The sequence below is a fragment of the Nyctereutes procyonoides genome, unplaced genomic scaffold (assembly GCF_905146905.1).
Source record: "Nyctereutes procyonoides isolate TBG_1078 unplaced genomic scaffold, NYPRO_anot_genome, whole genome shotgun sequence".
NCBI lineage: Eukaryota > Metazoa > Chordata > Mammalia > Carnivora > Canidae > Nyctereutes > Nyctereutes procyonoides.
Window position 1 is genome coordinate 8,448,042 of NW_026575036.1, and position 16,234 is coordinate 8,464,275.

Genomic DNA, 16,234 nt, shown 5'->3' on the forward strand with positions numbered 1-16,234 from the left:
CCTAAATTATAAATGTAATGTTGATTCATTCTTCACTCTTTCATTTAATAGATATTTATTGAGTTCATAAAATACTACAAGCACTTGGTTAAGTGCAAATGATGGTGAGTCATCGTCTTCATAGATTTTGCCATCTGGTAGAAGCCAGAAAGTAGAATTTAAAACATTTTCTACAAGTGCTGTGAGAGGGGAAATATAGTGTGCTCTTGTAAGAATTACATTAACCTAGACAAGGGGACAATGAAGTATTCCTTTAAAAAGTGAGGTTTTAAGCTGCAACCTCATGGAAATAACAGTTGACTTGGCAAAGGTGATGGGATATGGGGTTCCAAGAAGAGGAAATATCACATACAAAGATCCAGAGAACTTGAAAAAAATAGGGAGTCATTTAAGATCTTCAAGTAGGAGAAGGACATGATCAGATTTTCTAAAATCTGAAAGATCATTCTGACTAATGTAGAGTAGGGAGCATCAGAGAGGGCAAGATGAAAGCAGAAGACCAGTTCAGGGGCCAATATGGTAAGTTAGGCAAGCAGCGAGGGTAGTCTGACCAGAAAGGTACTAGTTATGATGGAAAGAAATGGATGGATCCTTAATGTATTTGTTAGGTGGAATGAATAGACAGTGAATGAACAGGTGTAGAGGAAGATGAGATAAGGATAGCTAGCTCTCATGTTTCCAGGCTGAGCAAAAGACAGAATAGAGACATTTGCTAGGACCAGAGAATGAGCAGGTCGAGGGGCAAGTAAAAGAACTGATAAATTATATTTTGTACTCAGTTCATACTGTCTGTAAACACCTATATATTTACTCTTGATAGCCAACAAATACTTGTCTATATGGATTTGAGGCTCAGGAAAGACTGAATGGTGGAAGAAACAGATAGATATTCCATTGTATAAGTCAATTTTTATATTATATAAATTTTTAAATAAGCTCTATGCCTAATATGGGCTTGAACTCACACCTGTGAGATCAACAGTTGCCTGCTTACTGACTGAGCCATTCAGGCACCTCAATAAGAAATAAATAAAACAGTGCCTTGGCACATGTTCATTTGTATGCTCTAAATATATAATCCAGATTAAGCTATTTTTTTTCCTATAAAAGATAAAACTAAATATATCACAATGCTTAGACTACTTTAACTGCTCCTATAGTACATAAGTAAGGTGATTTTAAAGTGTAAGGTATATTTTATTACATGGCAAGGACTTCATTATTTTTATCCAGGAACATGAAATAATGTTTAAATAATTAATAGTCGCTTAATTTAAAACGTCATTTTGGTTGTCTTTTAAAATAACTGTACTCAACTTCATGCTTTCTTTAAGGAAGCTTCTGATTTTTTGGGTTTTATTTAACATTATATGATCCAGGTATGAACGATTACATGCAAATGATTGTTTCAAAAGAAACACAAATGGTAGGCAAACAAAGTCAGTCATGAGTAGGAATATATTTATAGTGTAATTCCTTAGATCTAGATGTTCAAAAAGAGAGGCTTGAGTTAACATGTATCTGTGTAAAGTGGGAAGATATGGAAATGCAGTCTGAAGTAGATAGCTGTCCTTATAAATCTGGCTACTTCTTTCAGCACTGTGATGGATATAGCATATTTGTATGAGTGCCAATTAATCAGCATTATTGTTATAATTTGATTAGCTCATTACTGAGTTAGCAAAAGTCCTAAGAGGCGTAATGTCTCCAAAGTTTAAAATCTCCTGTATTTGGAGAAGCAAATATAATTGTTTAAAAGTCATGGATTTGGGACTCCATGACACAATTTTCTTATTTGTCAAATGGAGATATTACTACATAAAATTAAGGTGTTGTAATAAGAATAAAATGAAAGCCTCGCCAAAGTCTTGTGAAAGCCTTGCCCAAGAACCTAGTATAAGAATCTAGGACTAAATCTTAATACCTGGAAGAGAATCTTAAGTGACTTTCAGACCTGGAAGTGATGGAGTCTACTCATGGTATTAGTAAGGGGTAGCAAATGGGGATCTGATGGAATATGATTAAAAGCAGAGTTTGAAGAAAATTAAAACAGGCTCAAACATTATACCCTACACTGAAATGAAACTTCTTAGAAATAGGTACACAAGATTGGGGTTAATATTCAATAGGATTAAGGTAAGACTGCTGAGTCGGTGCTGTAGTTAGCCTGTCTCTGATGCATCTGGGCAGGTGTGTGGGGGAAGAATAGAATTTGATTGTTATCTTCAAGCAAAAGGAAGGAGTAGAATAGGTTTCCTTTGTAGCTCTGGGGAAAACTGACGTCAAGGTTCAGGATCTGTGAATATATTGTCAGGAATATGAGTGGAAAAGTAAGTTGGTGTAGAAGTCTTAGCAAATGTTAGAGTCAGTCCACTTCAGAGAAAAGCCAGATAGCGGCCATGGCATGCTTTTGAAATGTGTTTGCATTTGAGTACCATTTTTATTTTTTATTTTTATTTTTTTATTTTTTTATTTTTTTGAGTACCATTTTTAAATCAGAAGCAAAAAATATGTGTCTGTGTTTATGTGTATATGTTTTAATAGTAGCTAATGGCTTACCACCAAAGAGTTTGGGATTATTAATTTTCCTGTCATACCACAGTGTTGGTTTACTGAGATCCTAACTAAAACTCATATATTTTAATGGGTAAAATGCCACTTACATAAAAAAGAGCTTTGTTCTATTTATAGATCAAATTGTAGTGAAAGCTAGGGCAAATAGGTTTGGTGGTCTTTTTCTTGTTTTCTGAAAATGAAAAAAAAATAAGATTTTATTTATTTATTCATGAGAGACACAGAGGCAGAGACACAGGCAGAGAGAGGGAGAAGCAGGCTCCCTGTAGGGAGCCCAATGCGGGACTTGATCCCAGGACCCCGGGATCATGACCTGAGACAAAGGCAGATGCTCAACCATTGAGTCATTCAGGTGCCCCTGAAAAAAAAATTTTTTTTATATCTTGATATTTTAAGGGAACCTGACATATTATGAGCATGGAAACAAAAGATTTCCAAATATTTTAATACTATCTCTATAGGAAAATAAGTTTGGATTGTTGTCTAATGAAGCTACTTTCTACTAGAATCTTAAAATGAAACATAGGAGATGCTTCCAACTTGCCCATGCTTCCTCTCACCATTAATCCAAGAGTGAAAGGAGACAAGAATGTCTAACTTGCTTTGAAAATGGACATCTGAAATCTCTAAATCTCCTATTTCCACATTCAAATATATTGCTGTATATTCTATCCCTTTCCCTTAATTTCACGACTCTTTTTAGTTTTACCTATTGGAAACACACTTCCCAATATATTTCCAGTCAGAGAAATACACACTCACATGGTAGCTTTTTGCAGAAAAGGTAGACTAGGAATGATTGTTATTAACCTCTGTAAAACCCAGTACGTCTCAGCTCTTTGCATGTCCTCCCTCCTGGATTTTCAGAAACCCATCGGGTCTTCTGACAATCCTCCCTGCCGACCAGATGTACCTGTCTCTTGATGCTACAATATAAAACTCTATTTTTCCTTATAGACTAAGATCATCTATCATGACAACACAATTTCATGAATACAATTTAAGTTTATTAAGCACAACTGCTTTATATCTGGGTTTGCAGGCATACTGTGTCTTTCAGGCAAAGGAAAATATAAAACTTCTCACAGAAGAGATTAATTCTATTATTAGATTATCTGTTATTCCTGTTAATTGCGTAACTATGAAGTCTATAATGACAGAAACTAGGGAAGATTTTACAGGATGCTGATTCATAGATTTCAATAGTTAATGAAAGATACCTTTAATATAATATTCTTGATGTTCTTGCCAACTCCAGAGACAAAATTTCTAAAATCACTTGGACATCTGGTAAAGTTATAGTAAAGTTATCACTGATGTTCTTGGATATATGGGAATATGTACTCCTCAAGGCTAAAAAGGTCTCATAATTGATAAACGTCTGGATAAAGTTGCTTGTTTATTTGGGTGTTTACTTATTTGGTTTACTTATCTTTAATGCTCAATGGAGTTGGCATTAGCAGGAGAATAAGAAGACCTACAGAGTCAATAATATTGGGTATCCTGAATATTTTTAAATGTAGTTTTTGTTAAGTTGCCTTGATTCATAACAATCTGTTTGGATATCATTGACAGTTTTTGTTCTTCTTATCTCCATGAAGACCATCCTATGATGAAATTATGTTACACAGTAATCAAAGCAAAACCAGACCCATTTTTGTTAAATCATACTAGGGAATAAAAAATTACAGTAAGCTGCTTTTAGCACAGAAAACAGGGCTACAAATTAAAAGAATCAACATCTCAACTTTTGGTTGAGGATCAGTGCAAGTAAATTCAAAAACAAAAAAGTGTGAAACAAAAATCACTAGTCAGTTTTATTCTGCTTTAACACATTAATAGCTGTTTTCAATATTTACTTAACCTTGGTTTCTCCTGCATTGTTTCCAGACTTACCTGCAGTTGGAGCGGGCCTAAGCCTGGTGTTGCTGCGGCAGCAGCTGCCATGGTAGTTGGGATCAGCTGAACAGGGTAAGGGTCACCTAAGTAAGAGAATAATAGAGGTGTCAGCACCTTTTATCTACTCTCCACCTGCAAATTAAACTTGTGCATTCACTCTTTCCAAAAGCCTTCTTTTGTGTGCCTTGCTGGGGCCTAATGAAAAGCTCTATTGTGCAGCCTTTTACTAACACTCTTTTCACAATTCTGGCTGAGAGAGGAATGTGAATAAAAGGCACAAGCAATTAAGGCGGAAACCTCATCCTTTTTTCATGATGTATTTAGGAAAATGGGAGGAAAAAGTGTGCATTGATCAGAGTGCTGCACTTTGTAACACACACACACACACACACACACACACACACACACACACACACACACACCCCTAACAGTCTTGATACAAGCGCACCAACTCTCAGCACATTTAAAATGTTATTATAAAAGAAACTTAACTAAACTTAATTCCGTTTTAACAAACAAAAGATTTAAGTGAAATAGCTTATCTTTTGAATGCAATGTTATTGTTTTAATTCAGATATCCTTTTAAATAATGTTTTGTGGACAAATTCATAGCAAAGAAAACATTTTATGCATTTTTGTTATACAAAATACTGGAATCTTTGTTATCCTAGAGATAAATCTTTATAAAAACATATTATAAAGAAAACAGAAAATCAGTAGTTTCTCCTTGAAGGGTTTCTTTTTGTGGTGGTATCTGAAAAAACAAAATCTTAGTAATTCAAAATTAAAATTTTGTGTTTTTTTTTTAAGATTTTATTTATTTATTCATGAGAGACACAGAGAGAGAAAGAGGCAGAGACTCAGGCAGAGAGAGAAGCAGGCTCCATGCAGGGAGCCTGATGTGGGACTCGATCCTAGGTCTCCAAGATCACACCCTGGGCTGAAGGCAGTGCTAAACCGCTAAGCCACCCGGGCTGCACCAAATTAAAGTTTTAATACATGTGATCTATAAAGATATATAGATACACACAAATATATATACACATATATACACATATAGAAGATTAGAGGGTATGCTTTTGATGGAAATTTTTTCCACTTATAAAGCAGTACATACATTTTTTGTATAGAGCACAGTGATATGCTAACTGATAGGTACATTACTAGTATTTGAAATATAACCATAGTAAAAAATAAAAGATAATAATTATAAGAACAATTTTCTAAAATATAAAACATATTGTTTTAGTAATCTAATTTTTTTCAATTTATTTATTTATGATAGTCACAGAGAGAGAGAGAGGGAGGCAGAGACACAGGCAGAGGGAGAAACAGGCTCCATGCACCGGGAGCCCGATATGGGATTCGATCCCGGGTCTCCAGGATTGCGCCCTGGGCCAAAGGCAGGCACCAAACCGCTGCGCCACCCAGGGATCCCTAGTAATCTAATTTGTGAAAAAACTTTTTCAGTGTTGAACATATGGAAAATATAACTGAAAATAATCAGTTAATAAATTCCTTCAAAAATATTGAGTATTTGCTATGTATCAAACATTCCTCTCAACACTAGAAATAGAGTTTTAAAGAAGACTAATATGCAGTTGTATTTACTGGATATTTAATGAAGCTTAAGCTTTGGGGTTCTGGGAAAGGCCCCTAGCAGTCTGTTAAGAGGATCTTATGGTTTTATATTTGTTGCTTTTTTACTTTGTTGTGACTTCTTTTTACAAATGAAAAATCCATTTTTCAATTGAGTGTGTGTTTTTGAAGATTTATATGTAATCAAAATAATAATTATAAATAGAAAATTACATATATTCTTAAGGAGTGCACCCAAATTATGTTTTTCAGGCTTTAAAATACCTGAATCTACCTCTGCTGATCTGACTTTACCAGAACTTACAGCTTAATGGGAGAAAAAAAATAATTCAACAATTAGTAGAAAATACAATGACTGTTAAGATAAGGAAGTATATAGCATGAGGCACTACACGGTGGGTGCCCCAAACCCAGTACAAGAGGCCAAAGGTAGCCTCTAAGAAGTTATTTTTAAGCTGAATGAAGTGAAAGCTAGTCAGCGAAAGAGGAAAAGGAAGAGGTTTCCAGAAAGGAAAACAATTTTCATGAAGAGGTTTCTAGAAAGGAAAACAATTTTCATGAAGAGGTTTCCAGAAAGGAAAACAATTTTCATGAAGAAAATGTCAAAAGAGAGTGTTCTATCATAGCCCAGTTCCCACGTTGCTGAAGTTCAGGGCAGAGGTAAGGAAGCAGAGATAAATGGGACTGGAGAGGGAATCAGGGGCCAGATTATGTACAGATTTATAAACAATATGAAAGAATATTTATTCTATAGGATAAAGGAAACCATGAACATGGAAAAAGGATGGGTTGAGTAAAATCATTTGGCCTAGAGGCTGGAATCTGTGATCAATAATAACAAGATGCACAACTCTGTACAGCACATAATACGATCTTGCACTAGGGTGGTGATGTTGGTATGGAGAATGATGGGGAAAGTTAAGGGATTAAAAAGAAGTAGAACTGACAAAACTTAATGATTGTTTACATATGAGAGTAAGAGAGGACTCAAGGATCACTCTCACATTTTTTACTGAACAGCTGCTGATTGGAGTGGTACTATTTTTTGGGTTTGTAAACATAAATGAGAAGTAGGATTACCAGATTGGACCTGGTATGGATGGGGGAGGTAGAGTGGGGGTGGGTGGGTAAGTAAATAAATCTGTTTTGGACATTTTAAGTTTGATATTATTATTAAATATCCGAGAAGAGATGTTCATTGAGGCACTTGGTAAACATGTCAGGATTTTAGGGGAGAAATTTACATCGGAGACAAAAATTTTGGAGTGGTCAGCATATATCTGGAATTTAAAGCTATAAACTCTCATGATACAATTTAGGAGTTAACTGTAGATAAAATATAGGTCCAAAGGTTGGACTGTTGAATATGCTAATATTTATAGTCAGGGAGATAGGCAACTAGCAGAAAAGATGGGGAGAAATATAAATTTCATGTTATAGAAGCCAAGTAAAGAAAGATTTTCAGAAAGAATGATTTTTTTTTTTTCAAATGCTGGGTTTAGTAATATGGAAGTCATTGGTGACTTCAACAAAGGACATTTTAGTGGAGGAGGATGAGAAAGCCTAATTGGAGTGTGTGTGATCAACAGAGGATGATTGGGCACCTGGGTGGCTCAGTTGGTTAAGCATCTGCCTTCGACTCATGTGGTGATCCCAGAGTCTTGGGACTGAGCCCTTCATGGAGCCCCAATCAGGCTCCTTGCTCAGTGAGCAGTCTGCTTCTCCCTCTGCTCCTCCCCATTGCTCGTGCTCTCTCTCTCTCTCTCTCTCTCTCTCTCCCTCCCTCAAGTAAATAAATAAAATCTTAAAAAAGAAAACTGAGGATGATTAAAAGTAAAATTGGAAGCAGAAAGTGTAGATCCTTGCTTTTCAAAGTGAAGTTCTTGGAGAAAAGCATTGGTATCACCCTGGAGTTCCTTAGAAATGTAGGATTTTTTATCCTATCCCAAAGCTACTTAGGCAGAAAGTCTCTAAGCTGGAACCCCCAATGACTCCTACTTCTCAACTTGTATTAATGACCTTGTATAATTCCCTACCCTTGAATAGAAGCCAAAGTGATGAGATAATACTTTTGAGATTAGTTACATGAAGACTCTGGCTTGTCTTGTTTATCTTCTCCTCATCCCTACACTCATGTCTTGAACCAAACAGCTATATTAAGAGTTGCCCTATGGAGAGGCTCATATAGCAAAGGAATGATGTCTTCAGCCAACAGCAAGTAAAGAGATGAGGCCTGCCAATAACCAAAGGAGAAAGTTTAGAAGCAGATTCTTCTCCAAGTTGAGCCTAGAGATGACTACAGTCCAGACCAACACTCTGATCACAACTGTGTGAAAGATCCTGAGCCACAGGTATCCAACACAATTGTGTTCAAATAAATGTTGGTTGTTTTAAGCTGCATTTTGGGAGAATTTGTTAAAGCAGTAAGTATATACCTTCTGAATTAGAATTTAAATTTTAACAAGAGTCCTAGATCATTTGTACGCATTTTAAGAAGTGCTGACACGGACAATTCCACTGAGGTGTTTTGCAGTAGTTATTGAAGGATGTGCGATCAAGAAAAATCATACTTAAAATTACTTGTAAAAATTATAGAATGCTTGTATGCCAGTAAGAAATATCTAATAAGTAAAGAAAAACCTGATATAGGAGAGTGGACAAGTGACTGATGTTACATGGATAAGGTTTATCATTTATCATTTTTAATATTTAATCTAGAAAACACTAACTGAATTTATGAAGTAAAGGGAAGTTTAGGTGCTTAAAAGCTGAATATATACTATGCAAACTAGCCAAAATAACAAACATTAATGTATGACTATTAGAATAGGCAACTTAAATGCTAAAACTAGGTAATTTATTTAGATTGCTCATTTAATCAATAAAATCTTATTAATTAAATATAGCAAAAGTATAAAGGCTATGGTGCGCTTCACAGTGATAATTCATTTTATATAATTTAGTTTCCCTGTTGTGAATTAATCAATTAATCAGCACTTAAAACATCTACCATGTGTCCAGAACTCTGCTGGGTTCTTTGGGAGACAAAACCAAACTGAACCAAACCAAAACAAACTGTCATCTTTATCTACTACACATCTGTCTTTTCTAATTAAGTGCTTATTTGAGGAGTACTGACCATCCATGAGTTCTATAGAATCTAAGGGAGAAATAATTCCAGGCTTCAATCTTTAGAGAATAAAGGGGAAAGTGAGAATGAACTTGGACTTGAAGATTTGCAGATAGGAGGGGGGATACATGTTTTAGGCAGGGTGAAATGCACCAAAACATGTGTATACATGCTGAGGGAACAGAGAGAAATCAGTTTACCTGATAGGTGAGGGAAAGGAGGCTGAAGTCAAGGAGCTGGGAAATTTTTCATACCCCAGATTGGAGGATATTTGGATACAACAAGAAATGGATATAAAATGAAGTTTTAGCAAGTGTCATTAAAGAAATTAGGTAATAGGGGGGTTTATTTTATTTATTTATTTTTTAGGATTTATTTATTTATGCAGAGAGAGAGAGAGAGAGGCAGAGACAGAGACACAGGTAGAGAGAGAAGCAGGCTCCATGCAGGAAGCCCAAAGTGGGACTCAATCCCAGGTCTCCAGGATCACACCCCGGGCTGCAGGCAGCACTAAACTGCTGCGCACCAGGGCTGCCCAATAGGGGGGTTTAATAGTGACCCTAGATCTCTTACTTAGGTTGAGAGTTTAACTAATGAACTTTAAACATATCATACTCAATTTGTTATTAACCATTAAATGCTAGTTAATTCAAAAGTACCCAAGATACCTATGCAGGTGTTTGCTATCAATCCAAATGTGTAAGTCTTGTGTTGTTCAAGGGTCAATCGTATACATATGAATAACTATTATGTTATACATATCCCATATTATATGTGTGAATATAAATGCATGTATATATATAAAACATTTATACATATGAATGAATAACTATTACATTATACACATCCCATATTGTAAATGTATGTATGTATATAAAACATTTATACATATGAATGAATGACTATTATGTTACACACTTTCCATATTGTATGTGTGGGTGTAAATGCATGTATATATATAAAACATTTATACAAGCTAAATAATTTTATGTATGTGTTATGGACTAAGTTGTGCTCCCTCTCTCCAAATTTATATGTTGAAGTCCTAACCCCCAGTATCTCAGAATGCTACTGCTTTGGAAGATAAGCCTTTAAGAGGTAATTAAGGCAAAGTGAGGTCATATGGGTGTCCCCTAATTCAATATGACTACTCTCCTTATAAGAAGAGATTAGAACACAGACAACACAGAGGACAACCATGTGAGGAAAAAGGAGGAAAAGATGGCCCTCTACAAGCGAAGGAAAGAAACCTCAGAATAAAATCTACCCTGTTGACACCTTGATCTTGGACTTCTAACCTCTAGAATTTGTGATGTTTAAGCCACTCAGTTTGTGGTATCTTGTTATGGAAGCCCTAGCAAATTAATATGTTTGTCATACATGGCCATGTATCAGTGTATTTGATATTTAAGTAAATTGGAGAAAACAAAATACTGGCAGCAGGATAAGGAAACTGCAATAGCTATGACGTACCTTTAGTCATATTTGGCTTCCAAGATATAATTATATAATCATAAACAGGATATCAACTAATTTTCGATGGTTTATGTCTAAAGCACCGTTCAACATATGAACATACATAATTTGAAGCATATCTATGTTATCACCAATTTTTCAGGCTCAGAATACTAAGGACTAGTTTGATTGAAATTTGTCCCAAGTTACTAAGTAAATACAAATAGAATAACTGTGCAAATGGCCAATACAGCAATTTAATTTTTAATTAAATTCAAAATACACTACATGCATGTGCTGGTATCTGAAGTGAACACAGAATCTATAAGACCTTATGTATCTATTTATTTTTTTAAAGATTTCATTTATTTATTTTACAGAGAGAGAGAGCAAGAGAACACAAGCAGGGGGAGTGGGAGAGGGAAGAGCAGGCTCCACTGAGCAGGGAGCCTGATGCCCCATGCAAGGCTCCTCAGGGAGCCCCCAGAATCTATAAGACATTAAAAAACAAGGTCAAGGGTAGTTCTTAATGGCAAAAGAGAAATTCAGATCTGTTGGGGAAAAAAAGATCTTTTATTAAAGTAAGTACTGTCATCTATTTGTATCATCTCTCATTTAACTGTACTAAAAATATTACAGTTATTTTGTAAATATCTCATCAAGTACTTAGTAAAAATTAGATAATGGAAAATTCTGACTTTTAAAGTTCAATGTGTGTAAGTTATTCAAATTGACTTTCAACTAGTTAAAAGTAATATCTTTTACTCTTTCCTAGGTTTTAACCATTTGAACAGTTTTTCCCTAAGCCTTTCCAAAATTAATTTGCTTCTTATTTCAAAGCCAAGTGTGGAAAATTCTAGCTCAAAACAAATTTTTCAAAAAGTTGAAACATACACTGAGGCATATTAGTCAATTGTTTTTAGAGTATAACCTAGCTTATAGTGTCTATTGATATAAATGTTATAGCTAGTACAGAATAACCCAATAACCCCTCAGAGAGAATGTTAATTGCATTAGTGTTAAAGTAATGAATATTTAGATAATAATTATCTCCATTGACACTAAGAAGGATTTATTTCTATGATATATGACAGAGTAAAAAAACAACAACAACAACAACAGTATTTCCCAACAAGGTTGTTTAGGCTAAGGAAGATTGCCAAAGCAAGTATATTCTTACCCAGGGTCAAGGACATACACACTTTCATCCACTGAACTAATATAAATGTTCTGGAGAGTTTTATGGCATTATCTTCACTGAAATAAGAAGACTCATTCCTCTATTAGCCTTCGTGGTTTTTTGTTTGCTTGTTTGGTTTGGTTTTGCTACCTTTACAAATACATATTGTCTTCTCTAGGTGCTGGGAAATACAAAAATTAAAATGCATACACATAGACACATACAATTGCAGCCCTGGACAAGTTCCTGATCAAGTGAGAGGGATAAACGTATAAGCCAACGCAATGATACAATGAGCAAACCAGAATGTATAAGGTATTCTGGAAACCTCAAGAAAAGAAGAACTTAACTTGGAAACAGTGTCAAAAAATATTATTTGTTACAATGTCCTTTAAAAGAAATGGCTAGTTTCGCTACCATATTACCTTCCAGGACTATTTTACCACCTACTTTCCATGTCTTCCATGTCCATGTCCATGTCCGTTTGCTAAAGAGTCCCACAATAAGCATCCACAATTTAGTACTAGTTTGCTCTAATTAATCATCTCCTCAGATCATTACTTAAAAACACCTTTCTCTTACTGTTCTAACTTCCAGGTGGAGGGAGCTCTGCAGGAATTTAAGAAAAAATGAAGTTAAAAAGGACTCTATAGATAGAACTTCTGGAGAAAGGTGCTTTCTTTCATCTCATGGGCCAAAAGATGAATTGGTGTGTTCTTTCTGCTTGGAAGAAGGTCCTTGCCATTGAGAAGTTGGTGCTAACCATAACCACTATCCTTTACTGACCCCTACTTCTGGGAATGTTTTAATACTCTCCATGTGTCTGATGCAAGAAGGGAAGGGTAAGCTCTGCAGCTAAAAAAGTAGGTAGAACGCATATATTACAGAGTCTTGAGTTTTACTTTTGAAAGCAATGTTAAGTCACTGAAAGATTTTGAGCAGGAAAGTGACACAGTCTGATTTGTGTTTTAGGTAGATCAGTTTTGTGGCAAAGGATAGAATTGATTGAAAGATGGACAGACTGGCAAACAGACTTGTTAAATACCATTGTAGCAAATCAAATGAGAAATGATAGTCCTAAATTAATCCTAAGGGAAGGAGAGGAGGGAATAGATTAGGAGACAGACATGATGGCTAATTTGATAGGAGAAAAGAGATCCAGGAGGAAAAAAAAAGTTATAGTTTGGGCTTTTATTTTAGTTCATGGTTTAAAAAAATGAACAACTTTTTACTCAAATTACTCAATTGTCCCATCATCATTTTTTAAAAAGATTTATTTATTTATTCATGAGAGACACAGAGAGAGAGATAGGCAGAGACACAGGCAGAGGGAGAAGCAGGATCCCTGAGAGGAGCCCAATGTGGGACTCGATCCTGGATCCCAGGATCATGCCCTGAGCCGAAGACAGATGCTCAACCACCTAGCCACGATGGCATCCCACCCTACCATCATTTTCTAATAATTCATTATTCTCCTACTGATTTGAAATATGGGCAACTAGTATTTGTTGACTTTTAGCACTCTGTTAAAATGTATACATATATAAATATACATATATACATCCGTATATGTGAACATATTTACTTGTGTGTATAAATCTCTAATCTTCACAACTCAGTAAGGCAGATTTATTATTATTCTCATTACACACAGACACACACACACAGACATTAATGTCCAGAATCTTACGGTTAGTAAGTGTTATAGACATTAGTACTCTGGGAAAAAAAAATACTGCTTTAGAAAACATCATGACTATTTTTAGAACAGTATGCAAACAAAGACTTCAATTTTCAAATAGATATATTAATTTAGCATTCACTCAACTAATATGTATCAAATACTTTGTGGAGAACACAAAGAAATAAAAGGTATAGTCCTTGCCTTGATGGCACAGTTACAAAAGTAAGACATACAGATACCAAAAATGAAATAAAACAAAGCCATATGATTAAAATCAAATGAATAAGAAAGACAGTAATTGCCAAAGAAAGGAAGAATTTACTGGAACTCAAATAATTGAAGAAAGAATCAGAGGAATGACTGGGCCTTCAGTAAAACAATAAGACTAAACAAGATGAGAGGAGTACAAGAGCTATGGTGCCTGGTGCACAATAGATAATAAATATCCAGGGAGTGAATAAATTGATGAGCTGAAAAGTAAGAATGAGAGGAACCTCTTATGGTTTTTCAGTTCCTCTAGCATATACAGTGTATAAATATGTCCCCGGGTTGTCTCCTCTTATGTCCTCATGCTACTCGCTTGTCATATCTTATAACTTACGGTTAACAAGGAACTATTTATAGGTCCATGTACACCCTATTCCATCTCTTGCTTTCCAGCCTTCATCCGGACTACTTTCTCCTGTTTGGAATATTGTTTCTGTATTTTTTTACCCTGATTCTTAACTGCTTTCTTGCCCTTCATCCTTTGGAATTTGATGTAGGGGTCCCCACTCGAAGAAGCCTTTCCTGACACCCTTCCACTTCTCTTAAATTTGAATTCACTCCCTTTCTTCTGATTTATTTTAAAGCTGTAGGCATATGTCTATCATATCACATCTATCATGCTCCCCAACTACACTATGAGTATCCTAAAGGGAGGGATTATGTCTTACTCATCTTTAAATCCCCAGTTCTTAGCATAAGAACTGTCAAAAGGAACAGTTCTGTTAAATACATAGCACAGGCTGTTAAAATGTTTATTGACTGAATAAATGAAGAAAATTTATTTAATTAAGAAATTAACAAATTTCAAACACAGGAGACCACTCTTCTCATATCAAAAGCTTACAGTTTAGCAGAAGAAACAGATTGTGAGCAAATAATTGTACAAATAAGGAACAAATTAGTTTTTGCCCAGGGTTTAATTCAAACAATAATGCTGTGTTAGATCATCTACCAATGATATAAAAGTAGAATAGGAAATGGAGGGGAAGAGAAGCCTAGAGTTTGAGGATATAAGGAAATAGAAGTAGTAAAGAAGTAAAGAATCTCCTGTAAAATATTTTGATTTATCAAATATCAAAAAGAAGTAAAGAATCTCCTGTAAAATATTTTGATTTATCAAATAATTCTTTTTTTAAGATTTTATTTATTCAAATATCATATATCAAAAAGCAGTAAAGAATCTCCTGTAAAATATTTTGATTTATCAAATAATTCTTTTTTTTTAAGATTTTATTTATTCATGAGAGACACTAAGAGAGAGAAAGGCAGAGACACAGGCAGAGGGAGAAGCAGGCTCCATGCAGGGAGCCCAATGTAGGACTCGATCCCAGGACTCAGTAAAACAATAAGACTAAACATGTTAAAGACCATGCCCTGGGCTGAAGGCAGCCGCTCAACTGCTGAGCCACCCATGGATCCCCTATCAAATAATTCTTTTATAATATTTCATAACCTGTCTTTTGTAAATTTTTATTTTAAAGCAATTCATACCTCATTGAATATTTAAAGTAATATTAATTTCTTAAATCTTAAAATAATTGCTGTTCACTAATAAGAACCCATTGTTATGATGCCATTAAAGCACCTGAGCATGGCCAGGATGTTTACCAGGAAAGATGTTATATATAAATAAATGACAAAAACAAAAATCTTCCATTATTATGATTGTTGAAATCACTTTCTGAAATCCAAGTCAGTTGAACTTTGCTTTTTTATGGTAATAAGTTCAGCTATACCTCCTTCCTCTCTATCTTTCAGGTAAGTTAAATTTGTAACAATTCCACTTAATCACCTGTGGAATTCAAGTTAAGAAGTTCAGAACAACTGATATGGTATACACACATTGAGATAAGAGGGTTTCTAAATGCAGAAAATTGTAAAACTGTAAAACCTTCACTGATTTGCTAGAATGATAAAATAAAACTTTAATATTTGAAACTTTTTATAAGAAATACTAATATTTTGTGGTAAAGTCTCATAAAGTAAGTAATAAATATTTCATATGAATTTTATTTGAGAAAGCAAAATCAATAATTATCTCTTGTTTGATGAAACATCTATTTAAAAGAAGATATTTCGAGGTTATTGTTCTTAACTGCTTTGTCATAGGCTAATGTTTTCAGTAAAATATTTTTTAAAATTTTTATTTATTTCCTCATGAGAGACACACAGAGAGAGGCAGAGAAATTGTCAAAGGGAAAAACAGGTTTCCTGTGGGGACTCTGATGTGGGTCTCAATCCAGGACCCCATGATCACGACCTGAGCCAAAGGCAGATGCTCAACCACTGAGCCACCCAGGTGCCCCTCAGTAAAAGGTTTTTAAAAACAAAAAAAGGGCAGCCCGGATGGCTCAGCGGTTTATTGCCACCTTCAGCCCAGGGCCTGATCCTAGAGTCCCAGGATCGAGTCCCACGTTGGGCTCCCTGAATGGAGCCTGCTTCTTCC

General features: G+C 35.0%; 1 protein-coding gene across 13 annotated transcripts in view; it reads right to left on the reverse strand.

Moving 5' to 3' along the window:
• Nucleotides 1-16,234, reverse strand: part of SOX5 (SRY-box transcription factor 5) — a 999,299-nt gene that overhangs the window by 100,109 nt on the left and 882,956 nt on the right. For all 13 annotated transcript variants that reach the window (XM_055318826.1, XM_055318829.1, XM_055318827.1 and 10 more), the window contains one exon: nucleotides 4,471-4,556. In XM_055318826.1, the coding sequence (XP_055174801.1) occupies nucleotides 4,471-4,556 (86 nt within the window). The remainder of the gene's footprint in view (nucleotides 1-4,470; nucleotides 4,557-16,234) is intronic.